Raw genomic sequence first — 14,817 nt, 5'->3', positions numbered from 1 at the left:
TGCCACTTCTTGCCTTGCAGGTAGGGAAGGTCCCCGTGTTCACAGAGCATCAGATCCAGGCCTATTCTGTGCACCAGGCTGGCTGGGAAAGGGTGGGAGATGAGGCCAGAGGTCCTCAGGCAGTATGGGCTTGGGGCAGGCTCTGCCAAGAGTCTCCAGCCACTGGGCCACCGTGTTCCCTACCACGGACGGGCTGTTTCCTGGGCCAGGTCTGTGTGTCCATAGATCCGGGCAATCTGCTTCTCTGTGTTGAACGTTTGGTTTTCTCGTTGGGTGGCTGGCACGGTTATGCTGTCTGGGCCTGAGTGAGAGCCGAAGGAACCACATGCTGTGCACACCCAGGTCAGTGTGAACTGACGGCTTGCAGAGGAGTGTCCTTAGGGCTGGAGAAGCCCCTCTAAGAGCCCCTGAGGTCCCTGCCCCTCCCCCCCACCACCAGGGTGAGTGCTAAGCGTTGGGCCCCACCCCAGACGGCCACCCCGTTGCCACCGCTCACCCTCCCTGAGCCTTCCAGCCAGGCTGATCCGAAGCCCCTTCCTGCTCAGAAGATCGTGAAGGTCAGTGATACCCACGCCCTCACTCAGGCCCATCCACAGACCACAGGGCTGCATTCCCAGCGGGCCCAGCCTGCAGCTTGACTCGGGGGCAAAGGAACCCAGGGCATGAATATTCATTCACATCTGTGTTGTTTCTCTCCATGGCCCTCCTCTTCAGCTTAGATTCCATGCCTCCTCATTTCAGAAACCTCCTTTGGCAAGAATCCCTCCCACTAAAGCTCATCTGCCCTCAAGATCCCCTCTGGCCTGGCCCCAGGAGCGGGGCTGGGGGGCTTGTACCATCTGTTGGGGAGGGTCTCCCCACAGCAAGGCCTGCCTCAGGTGCTCCCTCGGCAGCTCTTCTAACCACCTCTGCTCCCCTTGAACCCCAGCTGGGAAACTCCTCATCTCCAAACGCTCCGGGCTCATCCACACCTCCATGATGGAGAGGCCGAGTCCAGGCCACCTCCTCTGACCTTCACACCTTCACACTGTGTGGATGACTCAGCCTCCCTCTGTTTCTCTCAATGTCTCGCTCTCTCTCCTGGGTCCGTCCCACTGATTTGCCAACTAATCTGTATTAGTTTGCCGCTCGTGCCGCCATAACGAAGTATCGCGGACTGGAGGTCCTAGACAATAGAAATTGATTCCCTCGCCTTTCTGGAGGCTGGAAGTCTGCGAGCAAAATGGCAGGGTTGGTTTCTCCTGAGGCCTCTCTGCTTGACTCAGAGGCTCACGGCAACCCTCATCCGGCCTTTTGTCTGTGCGCCTCGTCCACGGAAAAAATTATGAGCCCCTGGACATGTCATTCCCTGTGGCCACCTGCTTTTCGTGGCTTAGCTCCTCCAAGTACCCCGCCCCCGTTATCAGTCTCACCCACCAGCTGTCCCCAACATGCTGCCTAAACAGCTCCTGCCCCGGCCCGATGGGAAGAGCAGTGCCCACCTTACCTATCGTGCGAATCTAGTGAGATACTAGAGCAAAGCATTCTGGACCAAGCCTGGCCCACAGTAAAACCTGCCAGTGTTGGTTTTGTTATTTTCAAAATGCATATGTGGTCTTGGCACTCCTGACAGCCTAAAACCCTTCCGAGGCTCCCCACTACTTTAGGGATAGAGACCAAAATCCCACCCCAGCCTCCAGGTCTCATGGGGCAGGCCCCTCCTGCCATCCTGGCTGCTTCTCACTCCACATGCTCTGCATCCCTTTGCCCCTCTCACCACTTGGCCTTTGCACATGCTGTTCCACCTGCCTGGAACACTATTCCCTCTTTCATTTGAGTCGCTCCCTCTCATCCTTCAGATCTTGGCTCAGGGTCACCTACTCAGGGGCACCTTTCTGGTCTTCCAATGCACTGTTCGCCCACCTGGCTTGTGGTGGGCCTGGCCTCCAGAGCCCTGCTCATGGCTAGCAGTGTCCCCCTTAGGGTGGCTCTTTGCTTCAAGTCTGTGTCCCTGTGACCCGGGGAGTTCCACGAACACAAGAGACTGTGGCTGGTTCCACTCAACTGTGGGGGCCCCTAGCACCCAACACAGTGGCTGGCCCCGAGATACACAACCAACATTGAGGAATGAATGCATGGGTGAGAAACTTGATCTCTGATAGCCCCTCCGTGCGTGCTGCCGAGGCCGGGGACACTGAGAGGGAGATGGGACCCACAGCCACCGGAGAAGGGGCAGCCCTGGCTGACTGGGGCCACTCTCCCCATAGCCGAGGGGCAAGCCTGGGCCCCGGAGACCAGAAAGGACCATGGGAGCAGGCCGGGCTGCCCACAGTCACCCAGACCACCTCCCCAGAGCAGACAGGATGCCATAATGATGGCAGTTAACTCTAGGCTAGGCTCTCGAATTCAGTGCTTGCCTCAGCCCTGCACGGGGAAGGTGCTATCAGTACCCACATTTACGGACGAGGAGACCTAGGTGCAGAGGCTGCATGACTTGCTGTGGTCGGATCCAGGACAGGAATGGGACCTGACCCAGGGCTCTGAGCCACCCCGCTCCACATCTGCTGGGCTCCCCAGAGCGCCGTGGGCCCTCCTGCAGCAGCACGGTTCACCTCTCTGAACATCAGTCTCTTCATCTGAACCAAGGACCCTCCATTTAGAGCAGACAGAGGATGTGGCTCTGGGACATGTCCTTGAGCCCGAACCTACCCTGCCTGCTCTCCCTGGCCTCAGTTTCCTCAAATGTCACATGGAGCTGGGGGATAGGGTTGGATCTTGTGGTCTCAGGCCGACATTCTTCCAAGAGCCCCTCTAATGGGGTGTTCCCACTCACTGTTTCCAATCTCTTTTTTCCATTAATGCACTCACATGGTTCAGAAATCCAAATGATACAGAAAGGTTTATAGCCAGATAACCATTTTCATCAATTTCTCGAATACCTTTCTCAGTATTTCTACGTGTGAATAAAAGCAAAGAGCAATTTATATTCCTTCCCCCACACCTGTTACAAGAAAGGAGGCCCGGGGCTGTACTGTAGTCAATACCGTTCTGCACCATGCTCCCGTCATCAGCAGGTTCCGCGGATCATCTCCTAGCCACACACACAGAGATGGCCTATGCTCTTTTTTACGGCTGTGTAGTAATCCATCGTGGACCGCACCACGGTGTAGGTAGCAAGGGGCAGCTGAGCGTGTATGCCATTCTCGTGTGCACAAGGGCTCTGCAGGATGGCGTCCCGGCAGTGGGCTCCTCCCTCCCGCTCACCCTTTTCTCTAACAGCTTTGAGATATAATTCCCCCGCCACATGGTTCACCTTCTGAAGTGTGTTTGATGCGGTGGGGTCTGAGACGTTCATGGGCATGCATACCCCGTGACCACCGCGTTCTTGGCTTCCTTGAACCTTCTCCCGTCAGGCTGGGACCACCCTCACCCCCACCGCTCCGCTGGGACCACCCTCATGGTAGCTGCATCCAGCGCCCAGCTCTCCGTCCTTAATCAACCCGCCCCGTGTGCCCATTTGCCACAGCTGCCCTGCCCTCCTCCCCAGCCACTCGTCACCTCCTTGTCCCCAACAGTGCAGCCCCGGGGGGTTCATTCCTTCTCCAACTGCACTCATTCCCTGGTGTCATCCTCTGGAACTGTCCTTCAACACCACCTAGATGCCCCTGACGCCCTAACTGATGTCATCAGTCCCGATCTCTGCAGTGCACGCCCTCTGCTCCCCGCCCCCACTGACTCCCTGGCGATGCCCGATGGGACACCTGAGACCAGCACGTGCAAAGCTGATGTCTGGCCATTCGTCCTCCACCTGCTCTGCCTAGTCTTCCTCACTCAGCCAGTGGCATCTCCATCCTCCCCCTTGTGTAGGAAGGAACCCTCGGAGGTACTCATGACATCCCTGTAAATCCTATTGGCTCCGCCTGCGAAATGTACCAGTGTCCCACCATTGCCCCCCAGCTCTGCTGCTTCCGGCCCAGGCCAGGCCCCCGGTGTCGCTCACCTGGACCACACACAGTGGCTTCCAGGCCAGTCTCCTTCTTCTGCCCTCACCCCCTGCCCTCTGTCCTCCTGAAGCAGCCAGAGGGGTCCTGGGAAGACTGAGGCCAAGTTCCACCCCTTCTCTGCCACAACACTCCCACCGCGCCACCCTCACTTGCTGTCAAGGCCGACTCCTCACCCTGACCTCTGACCTCACCTCCCACCTTTGCCTCTCACTGCATTCTGGTCACCCCAGTCTCACTGCTTCTGCACCACATCAGGGCCCTCCTGCTCCGCCCAGGGGTCCCTCCCTCACCTCCTGCAGCTCTTGGTCCCTGTGTCACTTCCCAGTGTCACCTTCCCCAGTCCCTACACAGTGTTGCACATACACCCCCTCCCTGCTTTTTTTTTTTTAATCTGCAGCGCTCATCACCATCTGACCAATTACAGCTCTTCCTTATTTTCCCTGTTTGTTGACAATCCCCCCAGCCCTGTATGTCAACTCCACAAGAGCAGGTTTTTTCTGTCTCCTTCTTTGCTGTATCCCCAGTGCTTCGACAGTGCCTGGCCCATGAATGAACAAACAGCAAATGCATGCTGGCTACAGCACCCCGAGGACAGAGGCCAGGCTGGCTGAGGAGTCCGGGGGGAGCCCCAGACAGGGACACGGCCTGGGCCATCGCTATTGACCCATCAGAGATAAGCACCGTGGAGGCCTCGGTGCCTGATGGATGGAGGCCTGACTGGGTCTCTGGCTTGCCCAGGGGTTGAAGCAGGGCCTTCAGCCCTCAAAAATCCTGGAAGGCCCAGGCTCTGGAGTCAGCTTAGTTAAGCCCCTGCCTTCACCTAACATTAATTAAAGATCTGTGTTCAGTCATTCTGAGCCCTGTATGCCCAGATCCTTGATCTTTGGGCGGGGAGAGAACCTGAGGCCTCAGGTCCCAGAGCTGCTGCCCCTGAGTTTACAACCCCAACTCCCTCCCCACCCCACCCCCCCACACACCCACTGTCTAACGAGTAACAGCCCCTACCACTTATGACGCAGATTCTCAAAAGTGGACTGGTCACTGGCCAGACAGTGGGTACCTGGCCTTGGGGTCAAATGTCCACACTGGAGCAATCAGCTGCACCCAGAGAAGGCAGGGGCCACAAGAACACTGCCTTCTCAGCAAAGGCAGAAACCGGGAAGAGAGGCCAGGGCTGGGGAGGCATCCCAGATACGAGCCATGTATGTGGCATCTCCAGCCACTTATGACACCCAGCAGCTCCATCAAGTCTTGCTTCCTCATGAAGGAGACAGGGCATGGCTTATCACTCCCATCCTACAGATGAGGAAACTGAGGCCCAGAGGGGATAAAGGGATTTCCTGAGGCCACAAAGCCAGTCGCCGGCAGAGCTAGGAGTCAGAGCCAGGACTGACCCACCCTCTGTTTTTGCTACCCCAGCCCCCCGGCCTGGGGCTTCGCAAGGCCCTGCTGGAGTTCCACTAAGACACCCCCACTTTGTCCTGCCTTCTGAGCTGGCAGCCCGGTTCTCCCCAGTGCATTATTCATGTTCCCGAGAGCTGGCCAGCTCTGGTTACACTGACCACAGCCCTGGACACCTGCTCTGCCCACTGCCCTCCTCCCTTGCCCAGGACCTGCTGGATCCAAAGTTCCCCTCCAAGGCAACTCAGTGGGCTTTGAACCTCCCACCCTGGCTCAGGAGAGGTGGCTCCCCTCTGGCCCCGGATGCATGTGCTAGGTGTATTCCCGCAGGTGGCTTCCCAGTTCTGGGACTCAGAGTGTCCCTCTGTGAAGTGGCAGTGACCCAAGCATTCACCTCGGTGGGCTGAGGCGGCTGCGGCACAGGGAGGGCTTGACCCGACGGCTCGGTTGTCCTCCTGGCGATTCTGAGGCCAAGATGGCCTCCCCTGCTCCCTGGTAAACAACACCTACACACTTTCCACCACTGTTGGGGTGAAACCCAAGGCGGCTCAGGAGGAGATGAATTATGGATCCGCCCTCCCAGAACCCGGCCGCAGCCCGCAGCAGCTTGGCTGTCCCTCCCCAGGCCACCCAGGCCAGTCCCGGCTGCTCCCAGCCCCAGGAGGCCGTGCGTCCAGCAGCGGGCAGGAGACGCAGCGTGTCCCTCTGTCTCCCAAGTCCCAGAGCTCGTGACACGGGCCGAACCCCGGTGGGGAGCAGGCAGCCACCATGGCAAAGGAGGAAGAGGATGAGAAGAAAGCGAAGAAAGGGAAAAAGGGGAAGAAGGCTCCGGAGCCGGAGAAACCCAAACGGAGCCTGAAGGGGACGTCGCGGCTGTTCATGGGCTTCCGCGACCGCACGCCCAAGATCTCCAAGAAGGGCCAGTTCCGGAGCGCGTCGGCCTTCTTCTGGGGCCTGCACACCGGCCCGCAGAAGACCAAACGCAAGAAGAAGGCGCGCACCGTGCTCAAGTCGACGTCCAAGCTCATGACGCAAATGCGCATGGGCAAGAAGAAGCGGGCGATGAAGGGCAAGAAGCCATCCTTCATGGTCATCCGCTTCCCGGGTCGGCGCGGCTACGGCCGCCTGCGGCCGCGAGCCCGGTCACTCAGCAAGGCGTCCACGGCCATCAACTGGCTCACCAAGAAGTTCCTCATCAAGAAGGCCGAGGAGTCTGGCAGCGAGCAGGCCACGCTGGACTCCTGGCTCAACCGCTCGGGCTCCCGCGTGGGCTCCCGCAAGCTGCCCTTCCCGTCGGGCGCCGACATCCTGCGGCACGGAGGCCGCCTCCGGAGGTTCCCCCGCAGCCGCAGCATCTACGCGTCCGGCGAGCCCGTGGGCTTCCTGCCCTTCGAGGACGAGGCCCCGTTCCGGCCCTCGGGCTCCCGCAAGTCGCTGTACGGGCTCGAGGGCTTCCAGGACCTGGGCGAATATTACGACTACCACCGCGAGGGTGACGACTACTACGACCGGCAGTCGCTCTACCAGTACGAGGAGGAGGAGGAGCCCTACCTGGGCTACGGCCCCTACGGCCCCTACGGCCCCTACGGCCCCGCCTGGCCACCCTACGGAGACCACCCCCACGGGTACCCGCCCGAGGACCCCTACGACTACTACCACCCGGACTATTACGGCGGCCCCTACTACCCCACGTACCCCTACGGCTACGACGATTACGAGCCCCCGTACGCGCCCCCAGCAGGGTACGCGTCCCCCTACAGCTACTATGATGCGTACCAAGGCGAGCCGTACCCACACGGCTACGACCTGGACCCTTACGCACCTTATGAGGCGCCATACCCGCCCTACAACCACCCGTACGACCTCCCGTACGACGTACCCTATTTTGATCCCTACGGGGTGCCCTATGGCGCCCCCTACGCCGAAGACATCTATGGTGGCGGGGACCAGGCCATCTACCCTCCCGAAGCCCCCTATCTTTACCCAGAGGAGCCGGCCTTCGCGTACCCGTGCGCACCGCCGCCCATCCTGTCGCCCCACAACCCGTACGCCCACCCCATGGATGACATCGCGGAGCTGGAGGAGCCGGAGGAGGCGGGCGGCGAGCGGCAGAGCACCTCCTTCCGCCTGCCCAGTGCGGCCTTCTTCGAGCAGCAAGGCATGGACAGGCCCGCCAGGTCCAAGCTGTCCCTCATCCGCAGGTTCCGCCTCTTCCCGCGGCCCCAGGTGAAGCTGTTCGGGAAGGAGAAGCTGGACGTGTCCCTGCCCCCGTCCCTGGACATCCCTCTGCCCTTGCGGGATGCGGACGAAGACGAGGAAGAGGAGGAGACGCCCCCGCGGCCCCCGGGGCCCTATGCCCAGCCCTTCTGGGGCTTCCTCAGGCCGCGCCAGCGCCACCTCCAGCGCGCCCTGTTGGCCTTCGGCACCCGCCGGCGCCTGGGCTTCGACGCCGACTTGGGCCGCCCCCCGCCTCGCCCGGCCACCTCGCTGGCGAGGTTCCTCAAAAAGACGCTGTCGGAAAAGCAGCCCATCCCGCGGCTCAGGAGCAGCCAGAAGGCGCGGCTGCGAGGCCCGGCGGTCCGGGAGGCGGCCTACAAGCGCTTCGGCTACAAGCTGGCGGGCATGGACTCCGAGCGGCCCAGCACGCCCATCGTGCTGAGGAGGGCCGAGGCGCGGGCTCGCAACAACAACTCGCACCGGCCGCCCGCGCCCCCGCCGCGGCCGTCCTCTCACTGGAGCGCGCTCCTCTCCCCGCCCGCGAGCCGGCGGCCGCCCGGCCCCGGGCCCCCGCCCGCCCCGCCCTTCGCCCCGGCCCTCTCCGGGCCGCCCTGGTCCGCGTCGCCCGACGGCTCCCTCCGCCGGCACCCGCCGCCCTGGGCCGCCCCGGCTCACGTGCCCCTCACGCCCCCCGCGCCCTGGTGGGCCTTCGTGGAGCCCCCTCCCGCGAGCCCCGAGGTGCCCCCCGACCTGCTGGCCGTCCCGGGCCCCCGGCCCTCCTTTAGAGGCTCCCGCCGGCGCCCGGCGGCCTTCGGCCTTCCCTGGACCCCGCTGCCCTCGCGCCAGCCCTCGCTGGGGAGCCCGCCGCTCCTGGGCTACCGCTCGCCCGCGGGCGGCCCGAACCCTCAGCCATCCCTCCGCGCTCCGCCTTTCCAGCCTCCCTTCTCGCCCCCGCCCCGCCGGCCCCGCTCGCTGCGGGAGCCCCCGACCCCGCGCCGCCTCTCTGGGCGCCTGGGCGCACCCCTCTCGCCCGTGCTGGGCTCCCCGCGGCCGCCCTCGCCGCCCCCTCTGTTGGGCTCGCGGTGGCGCTCCTTCAACCTGCCTTCGCGCCTCCCGCACACGTGGCGCCGCCTCAGTGAGCCGCCCACCAGGGCCGTGAAGCCGCGGGTGCGCCAGCCCTTTCCCCCGCCTCTCCGCGCTGGCTCCCGGCGGGTGGCGGCCGCTGCCCCTGAGACCCCGGAGAGCCGGCGCGAGTCTGACGACTCAGACACACCCTGGACGGTGCCCCCACTGGCCCCCAGCTGGGACGTGGACATGCCGCGCCCCCGGCGCCCACCCTCACCCTGGCCAGGAGGTGCAGGCAGCCGCTGTGGCTTTTCCAGAACACCCCCTGTGCCCGAAAACCCCTTCCTCCAGCACGTGGGCCCTGTGCCGTGCCCTACTTCCCGGCCTGAGGACGCAGCCTCAGACCTGACCAATGTCTTCCTGGGTAGACACCACGACCCAGGGCCTGGACAATTGGTAAAATCAGCCAGCCCGATCCCTGAGAAGCCGGAAGAAGAGGCCACTCTGGGGGAGCTTCAGCCACCAGCAGAGCCTGAGCCCTGGACCTCGACACCCCCCAAGGATTCCCCGCCAGAGCGGAAGGCGCTAAGGCTCAGCCTCTCCTACCCACTGGCCACGTGTGATAAGATGAGAGCCACGTGGCCACCATGGCGCCGCTGGGGGACACTGCCCAGTGCCCCAGCCCCCTTGGCACCCACTGGGGCCTCAGGGCCCCTGCCCAAGGCGGGTGAGCGGCGCCAGGCAGGCCCTGGGCGATTTGCAGTGGTCATGCCACAGGTGCAAAAGCTCAGTGCTTTCCAGCGAGTTCGTCCTGCCGCCCTGCAGCCCCCTGTCCAGGTGACCCAGGACCCAGAGCCCTGCCGCAAGCCAAGAGCCTGGAGTTTGCGAGGGTCCTGTTTCTGGCTGCTGGCAGAGGCCCATAGACCCTGGCCACGAGTGCTCACCAGCCCCCAGTCCTGTCACCTGGGCCCTGGAGCCAATCGCCTGCCCCATGGGGGCCCCTGGGACGAAATTGGCCCCAAAAGCTGGTGGAACAAGGTATGAGGGCATAGCTCAGAGGGAGGGTTTGGGGGTTCGGTCCTGGGAAACAGGGCAGGAGACAGCCTCACGATCCTGGGGAGCTGCTGCCTGCTTGGGCCTCAGTCTTCCCATCTGTAACCTGAGGAGAACAGCCTTTGGGCTCCCAGAGCCTCTGGAAGATTGAACAACAGGATGCCCAGCACAGGTGGGCATGGTTGCAGAGACTCCAGAAACTCCTCCCGGTCGGTTTAGGGAAGGGATCTTGGCCCAGCCTGTGCTCTGAGCCAGTCTGGATGGCGTGTCTGTCCCCAGCAGCCCCTCAGAGATTTTGTCCAAGTGCAGAACTTCAGGACACGCCTGTCCACCCTGTCCTATCCTCACATCCACGTCCCTACTGTTTCTCTTGCCACCTGCTGACCCTCCCCCAGGCTGGAGTCTTCCTCTTTTGACTTCCCGCTTAAGGGCAGTTCCCTGGGCTGCAGGATTCTGAACTGTCCGAGGGCGAGGGGCTCCGGAACCCAACTTCCAGTGTCCTCATGGAATGGGGAGGAAACTGAGACCCAGAAGGTCACACGGCGGATCAGGGGCCGGCCCAGGAGTCTGTCTGGGCCCCCCTGTGGGGTGCAGGGCAGGCGGCTTGTCTGAAGGGTGCCAAGCTTGTACCTGGCTACCATGCTTATGGCGGAACGCGAGCCCGATGCTGGGTGGCCCTCAGTGGAGGGGGGTGGTCACCGGAGACTCCCCCGGGACGCCTGGGGTGGGCGGGGCACGCAGGGGTGGCGGGTGTTTCTCAGTCTCTGCACACGGTGCCCCGGGGAGCGGTCGGCTAGCCGGCCGGGCAATGGCGACCGGGGCGGCCTGGCTGCTGGGGGGACCCTGGCCCCGGCGCCGGGTGCCCCGTGCCGTGTGGGCCGCAGCATTGTGGGAGCGGGGCGCGGGGCGCCCAGGGGTGAGGGGCAAGGATGCCTGGGCCCTCCTCACCCTGGAATACGTGAGTGGCTGAATTATTCAGGGTTTGTGGCCACTGGCGCACATGGCCAGACGGGTGGGCGGGAGGCCAGGGCCTCCAGGGTGATACTCGCTGTGCCCTACTTAGCGGCCTGGTGACAGGCATGCAGTGTGCAGGGCTCCCTCCCGGTGTCCCCTTTCCCGGCCTGCTCAGAGAAGGGTGCGGGCTGGATCCAAGAGGCTGCAAAGGCGGGATGCACACAAACAGGCTTTTATGCCTGGGACACGTTCTTAGGTGTACTGTGGCCAAAGAAAGAAAGCGTGGATGTGTACTGTGTGTGCGCCAGGGTCTGAGCAAATGTAGCATCCTCGGTGGCGCGAGTGTGCACGTAGATGGGCCCGGTGGAGATCCCGCAGCCCACAGGTGGGCGTTGAGACACCCCCTCCCCCGCAGCTGTGGTCGAGACAGCCCCGGCCCTCCACGCACTTGCGAATGGGTCAGCTGGACGTTGAAAGCGTGTGCCTACATGTGTGTGTGCCTCTAGTCAGGCAGCCCAGGCCTGCATGCGTGTCCATAGGCATTTTGCAAGACCACGGGTGTGTGTGAGAGTTGCATGAGCTGCAAATGCCCTTGCGTATGGGTCTGAGTGTAGGGGGTCTACATGTTTGCCCTGGGATGGATGCAGGGGTAGGATGCTGAGTGGGACAGTCTCAGTGTCCACCCTCCCTGAGGCCCCCTCCACCGGGACATGGGTATTCATTAGATTGTCACATAAGCAAAGATGTGGGGTCCACCCGGGGAAAGGGTGTCAGCACTGGGAGAGCATGAGGTTAGGAGGACTTCCAGGCAGGGAACAGTGTGTGTGTGTGTGTGTGTGTGTGTGTGTTCGCCCCCAGGTCAAGGATACTTGGGAGCACACGGGAGCACCTGCCACACGGAACACATGGGCAGAGGACAGGCATGTGTCCCCATGAGTAAAGCTTGCACGCAGCCTCCACAGGCTACAGTATTCCACAGCAGGGAGGCCCCAGGACCCGGCCTGGCCTTGGCCTTGGGGTTCTCTCCTCCGCAACAGGAGCAAGTCCCAGGCGTGTCCGGGCCGGGTGGTCAGGCATGGGCACCCTCCAACCAGGCCGACCACAGACTTTCTCTGACAGATGCACTCCATCCGCAACCTGCCCACCACACGGTTCCACGAGCAGTCCCAGGAGGATGGTGTGGAGGACATGACGCAGCTGGAGTGAGTGGAGTGGGGTGCGGGGGGGGTCGGCAAGGGATCACCACGGGGTTGCCCACTCCTGGCCGAGCGCCTCCTCCTGCTAGGGATGCCTCTCACCTGCTGGAATGTTTCCAGAGCCTCCATGTTCTCATCTATGAAGTGGGGGGCATGTAGTGTCACAAAGCCAGTGTGTGTGTGAGTGTGTGTGTGTGTGTGTGTGTGTGTGTGTGTCTGAGCTGTGAGTCACACAGGCCTGAGTTCAAATCCCAGCCTCACCACTTCCTGGCTGGGAGACCTTGGGCAAATCACTTTGCCTCTCTGTGCCTCAATTTCTCATCTGCGAGATGGGGGTGGGTGGCTGTTACTGTGCAGGTGCCGGCATTTTGGAGGTGCCCAAAATGTGAGGGCTCTGCTGGTCAATATCATTATCCAGTCGCAGTGACTCACACCTCACATCTGCTTCCCGAGAGCATCTCCCCGCCCAGGGAGGTAGAGACAGTGATTCGTAGAGACATGGAGAAACCGAGGCACAGAGCGGTTAAGGACCTTGCCCGAGGCCTCACAATTGGTTGGTGTCAGAGACGGGACTCGAACTGAGGCCTTTCTGACCAAGGCCCTGCACTGAGGGGGAAGGTGGGCTCAGATGTCCCCTCTTTATGCCCTCCCAGAGACCTCCAGGAGACCACCGTGCTGTCCAACCTCAAGACCAGATTTGAACGGAACCTCATCTATGTAAGTCCCGGGGCTGACTCTTCCCTGGGGTCAGATCAGAAAGGTAGCTGCCTCGTGGGGCCACAGTGGGAAGCACAGATTTCTCCGCTGAGCCCCCATTTGTGGCCTCTGGTTTGAATTCTGGGGTTTCTACCATTTGAGTATAACATGCTAGGGCCTAGGGTTCTAAAATCCAAAGTCCTAACACATAGACTTTTAGGATGGTGGGTGCCACCTGCAAGGGCTCTGGACACCTCAGAATGCCCTGGGCTCCCGAATCCCAGCCCACTCCCGGCGGTGGAGGTTTGACCTCACTTCGAGGCAGAAGCCTCTGGAGCCTGGCCCTGACTTTGCATAAATGAAGTACACGACAGCTGACCCGGCCACCTTTGCAGGTTCTTGACTATGGGGTTTTGCTCACTTTGGCTTTCTCCGAGCCTCAGCCTGGTACAGTGCCTGGAATTTTCCAACCAGAGTAGATGACCCATCGAGCTGTGAGAGCGTCCCAGGCACAAACACGGAGGCTAGGCGGCCAGACACCTGGCCGCATGGAAACAGGCTCCCGGAAGCAGGGGAGGAGGGGCTGCGAGGAGGCATAAGCACTGAGACCACTGTCTGCCCAGCAGACCTACATTGGCAGCATCTTGGTGTCGGTGAACCCGTACCGAATGTTCGGAATCTATGGGCCAGAGCAGGTGCAACAGTACAGCGGGCGGGCCCTGGGAGAAAATCCCCCGTGAGTGTCTCTGGGGATGGGGAGGGGGCTGTCCTGGGGTCTCCTGGGTCCCTCTGCCTGAGCTTAGCGAGTCCCCGCCTGCCCCTGAGCCAAGGATAGGTAGGGCCACTTAGTGGTGAGCAGCCCACCTGTTCAGCCCAGTGGTCTCTCCCCGAGTCTGGCCACAGTCCTCTCTAGGTTGGAGGCCACCGTGGCTCCCCAGGGTGAAGGGTGGAGCAGAATTGGCTGCGTGGGTGGACAGAGATGCTCTCCTACCTGACCCCTGAGGGGTGTGAGAGGCAGGGTCCTCTTCCAGTGATACCTGTGGCCTGTCTCTCCAGGCATCTCTTTGCAATTGCAAATCTCGCTTTCGCCAAAATGCTTGATGCCAAACAGAACCAGTGCATAATCATCAGGTGGGTCGGGCTGGGGATTTCAGTGTGCGTGGGGCAGGGTGGGGGTGGGGGAATGTATGGGAGGAATCTCAGATGACAGGTCTGCATCAGGCCAGACCCGCTGTGGGAGCTGGGAAAAATCACTCGGCATCTCTGGGCCGGCCCACCCGTGTCCTCTTGTGCCATAGGAGGTCAAAGAAGGGTAACGGTAGCGGGGAGCCCAGAGGAGGCAGAGACCTGGTTGGTGCTCACTCTGCTCCTTTGCCCCATCAGCGGAGAGAGTGGCTCTGGAAAAACTGAGTCTACCAAGTTGATTCTGCGCTACCTGGCCGCCATGAACCAGAAACGAGGCATCACGCAGCAGGTGAGTCTGTCCGTTGCGTGGTCTGCCTGACTCCCCGGGACTCCCGAGCGTTGTGCTCCCCTTAGTGCTCTCCTCGGCCCCACTTGGATGGATGGAGAGGCTGAGGCCAGGGTTGCACTGGGAGAGCTCCCAGGACTCCAGCTCTTTCTGCCACCACCCTCCCCACCCAGGGCATGGCTGCAGGGGAGTTCCCTCGTTCCTCCTGCCTATGCTCCGGAGCAGCTCTGGTTCCCACCCTGCTGGGCCTGGCCGGAGCAGAAGCCCCATTTCTCCTGCCTGGCCTCACCTTCCTGGTGGAGTAAGAGGCAGGACGGGCCTAGGCATGGGGGTGGGCTGCAGGAGATGCTGGGGCACTGAGGACACGGGACTGGGGGAAGTGCAGGCGTGGAGATTGTGAAGAGTGCTAAGTCTTCCAAACCTGAGAATGTTAGACCCTCGGTAAAGCTTTCCCGGGGACACACTGTGGCAGGCCTGGACTAGGTGATGAGGAAGTAGGCAGCAGCAATGCGGACACATGTTCCCACCCTCATGGGAATTTCGTTACAGTGGAGAACACAAAAGGGAAGAAATACGCAAGGAAATTATGTGTATATGAAAGGGTGGGAAGTTGTGGACCAAAAAAAAAAGGTAGGGCGCCTGGGTGGCTCAGTTGGTTAAGCGACTGCCTTCGGCTCAGGTCATGATCCTGGAGTCCCGGGATCGAGTCCCGCATCGGGCTCCCTGCTCGGCGGGGAGTCTGCTTCTCCCTCTGACCCTCTTCCCTCTCGTGCTCTCTGTC

General features: G+C 61.8%; 1 protein-coding gene across 1 annotated transcript in view; it reads left to right on the top strand.

Moving 5' to 3' along the window:
• Window positions 1-6,152: 6,152 nt before the first annotated feature.
• Window positions 6,153-14,817, top strand: part of MYO15A (myosin XVA) — a 51,053-nt gene continuing 42,388 nt past the window's right edge. Inside the window, exons 1-6 of the mRNA XM_073881802.1 lie at window positions 6,153-9,704; window positions 11,793-11,875; window positions 12,523-12,586; window positions 13,192-13,301; window positions 13,622-13,696; window positions 13,949-14,039. Coding sequence (XP_073737903.1) covers window positions 6,153-9,704; window positions 11,793-11,875; window positions 12,523-12,586; window positions 13,192-13,301; window positions 13,622-13,696; window positions 13,949-14,039 — 3,975 coding nt within the window. The remainder of the gene's footprint in view (window positions 9,705-11,792; window positions 11,876-12,522; window positions 12,587-13,191; window positions 13,302-13,621; window positions 13,697-13,948; window positions 14,040-14,817) is intronic.

Source organism: Callorhinus ursinus, unplaced genomic scaffold (genome assembly GCF_003265705.2).
Source record: "Callorhinus ursinus isolate GAN/ISIS: 27379988/994484 unplaced genomic scaffold, GSC_fseal_2.0 scaffold43, whole genome shotgun sequence".
In the NCBI taxonomy this organism is placed as follows: Eukaryota; Metazoa; Chordata; class Mammalia; order Carnivora; family Otariidae; genus Callorhinus; species Callorhinus ursinus.
The sequence above is the reverse complement of the archived record's forward strand: the minus strand, read 5'-3'. Positions and strand labels throughout refer to the sequence as shown.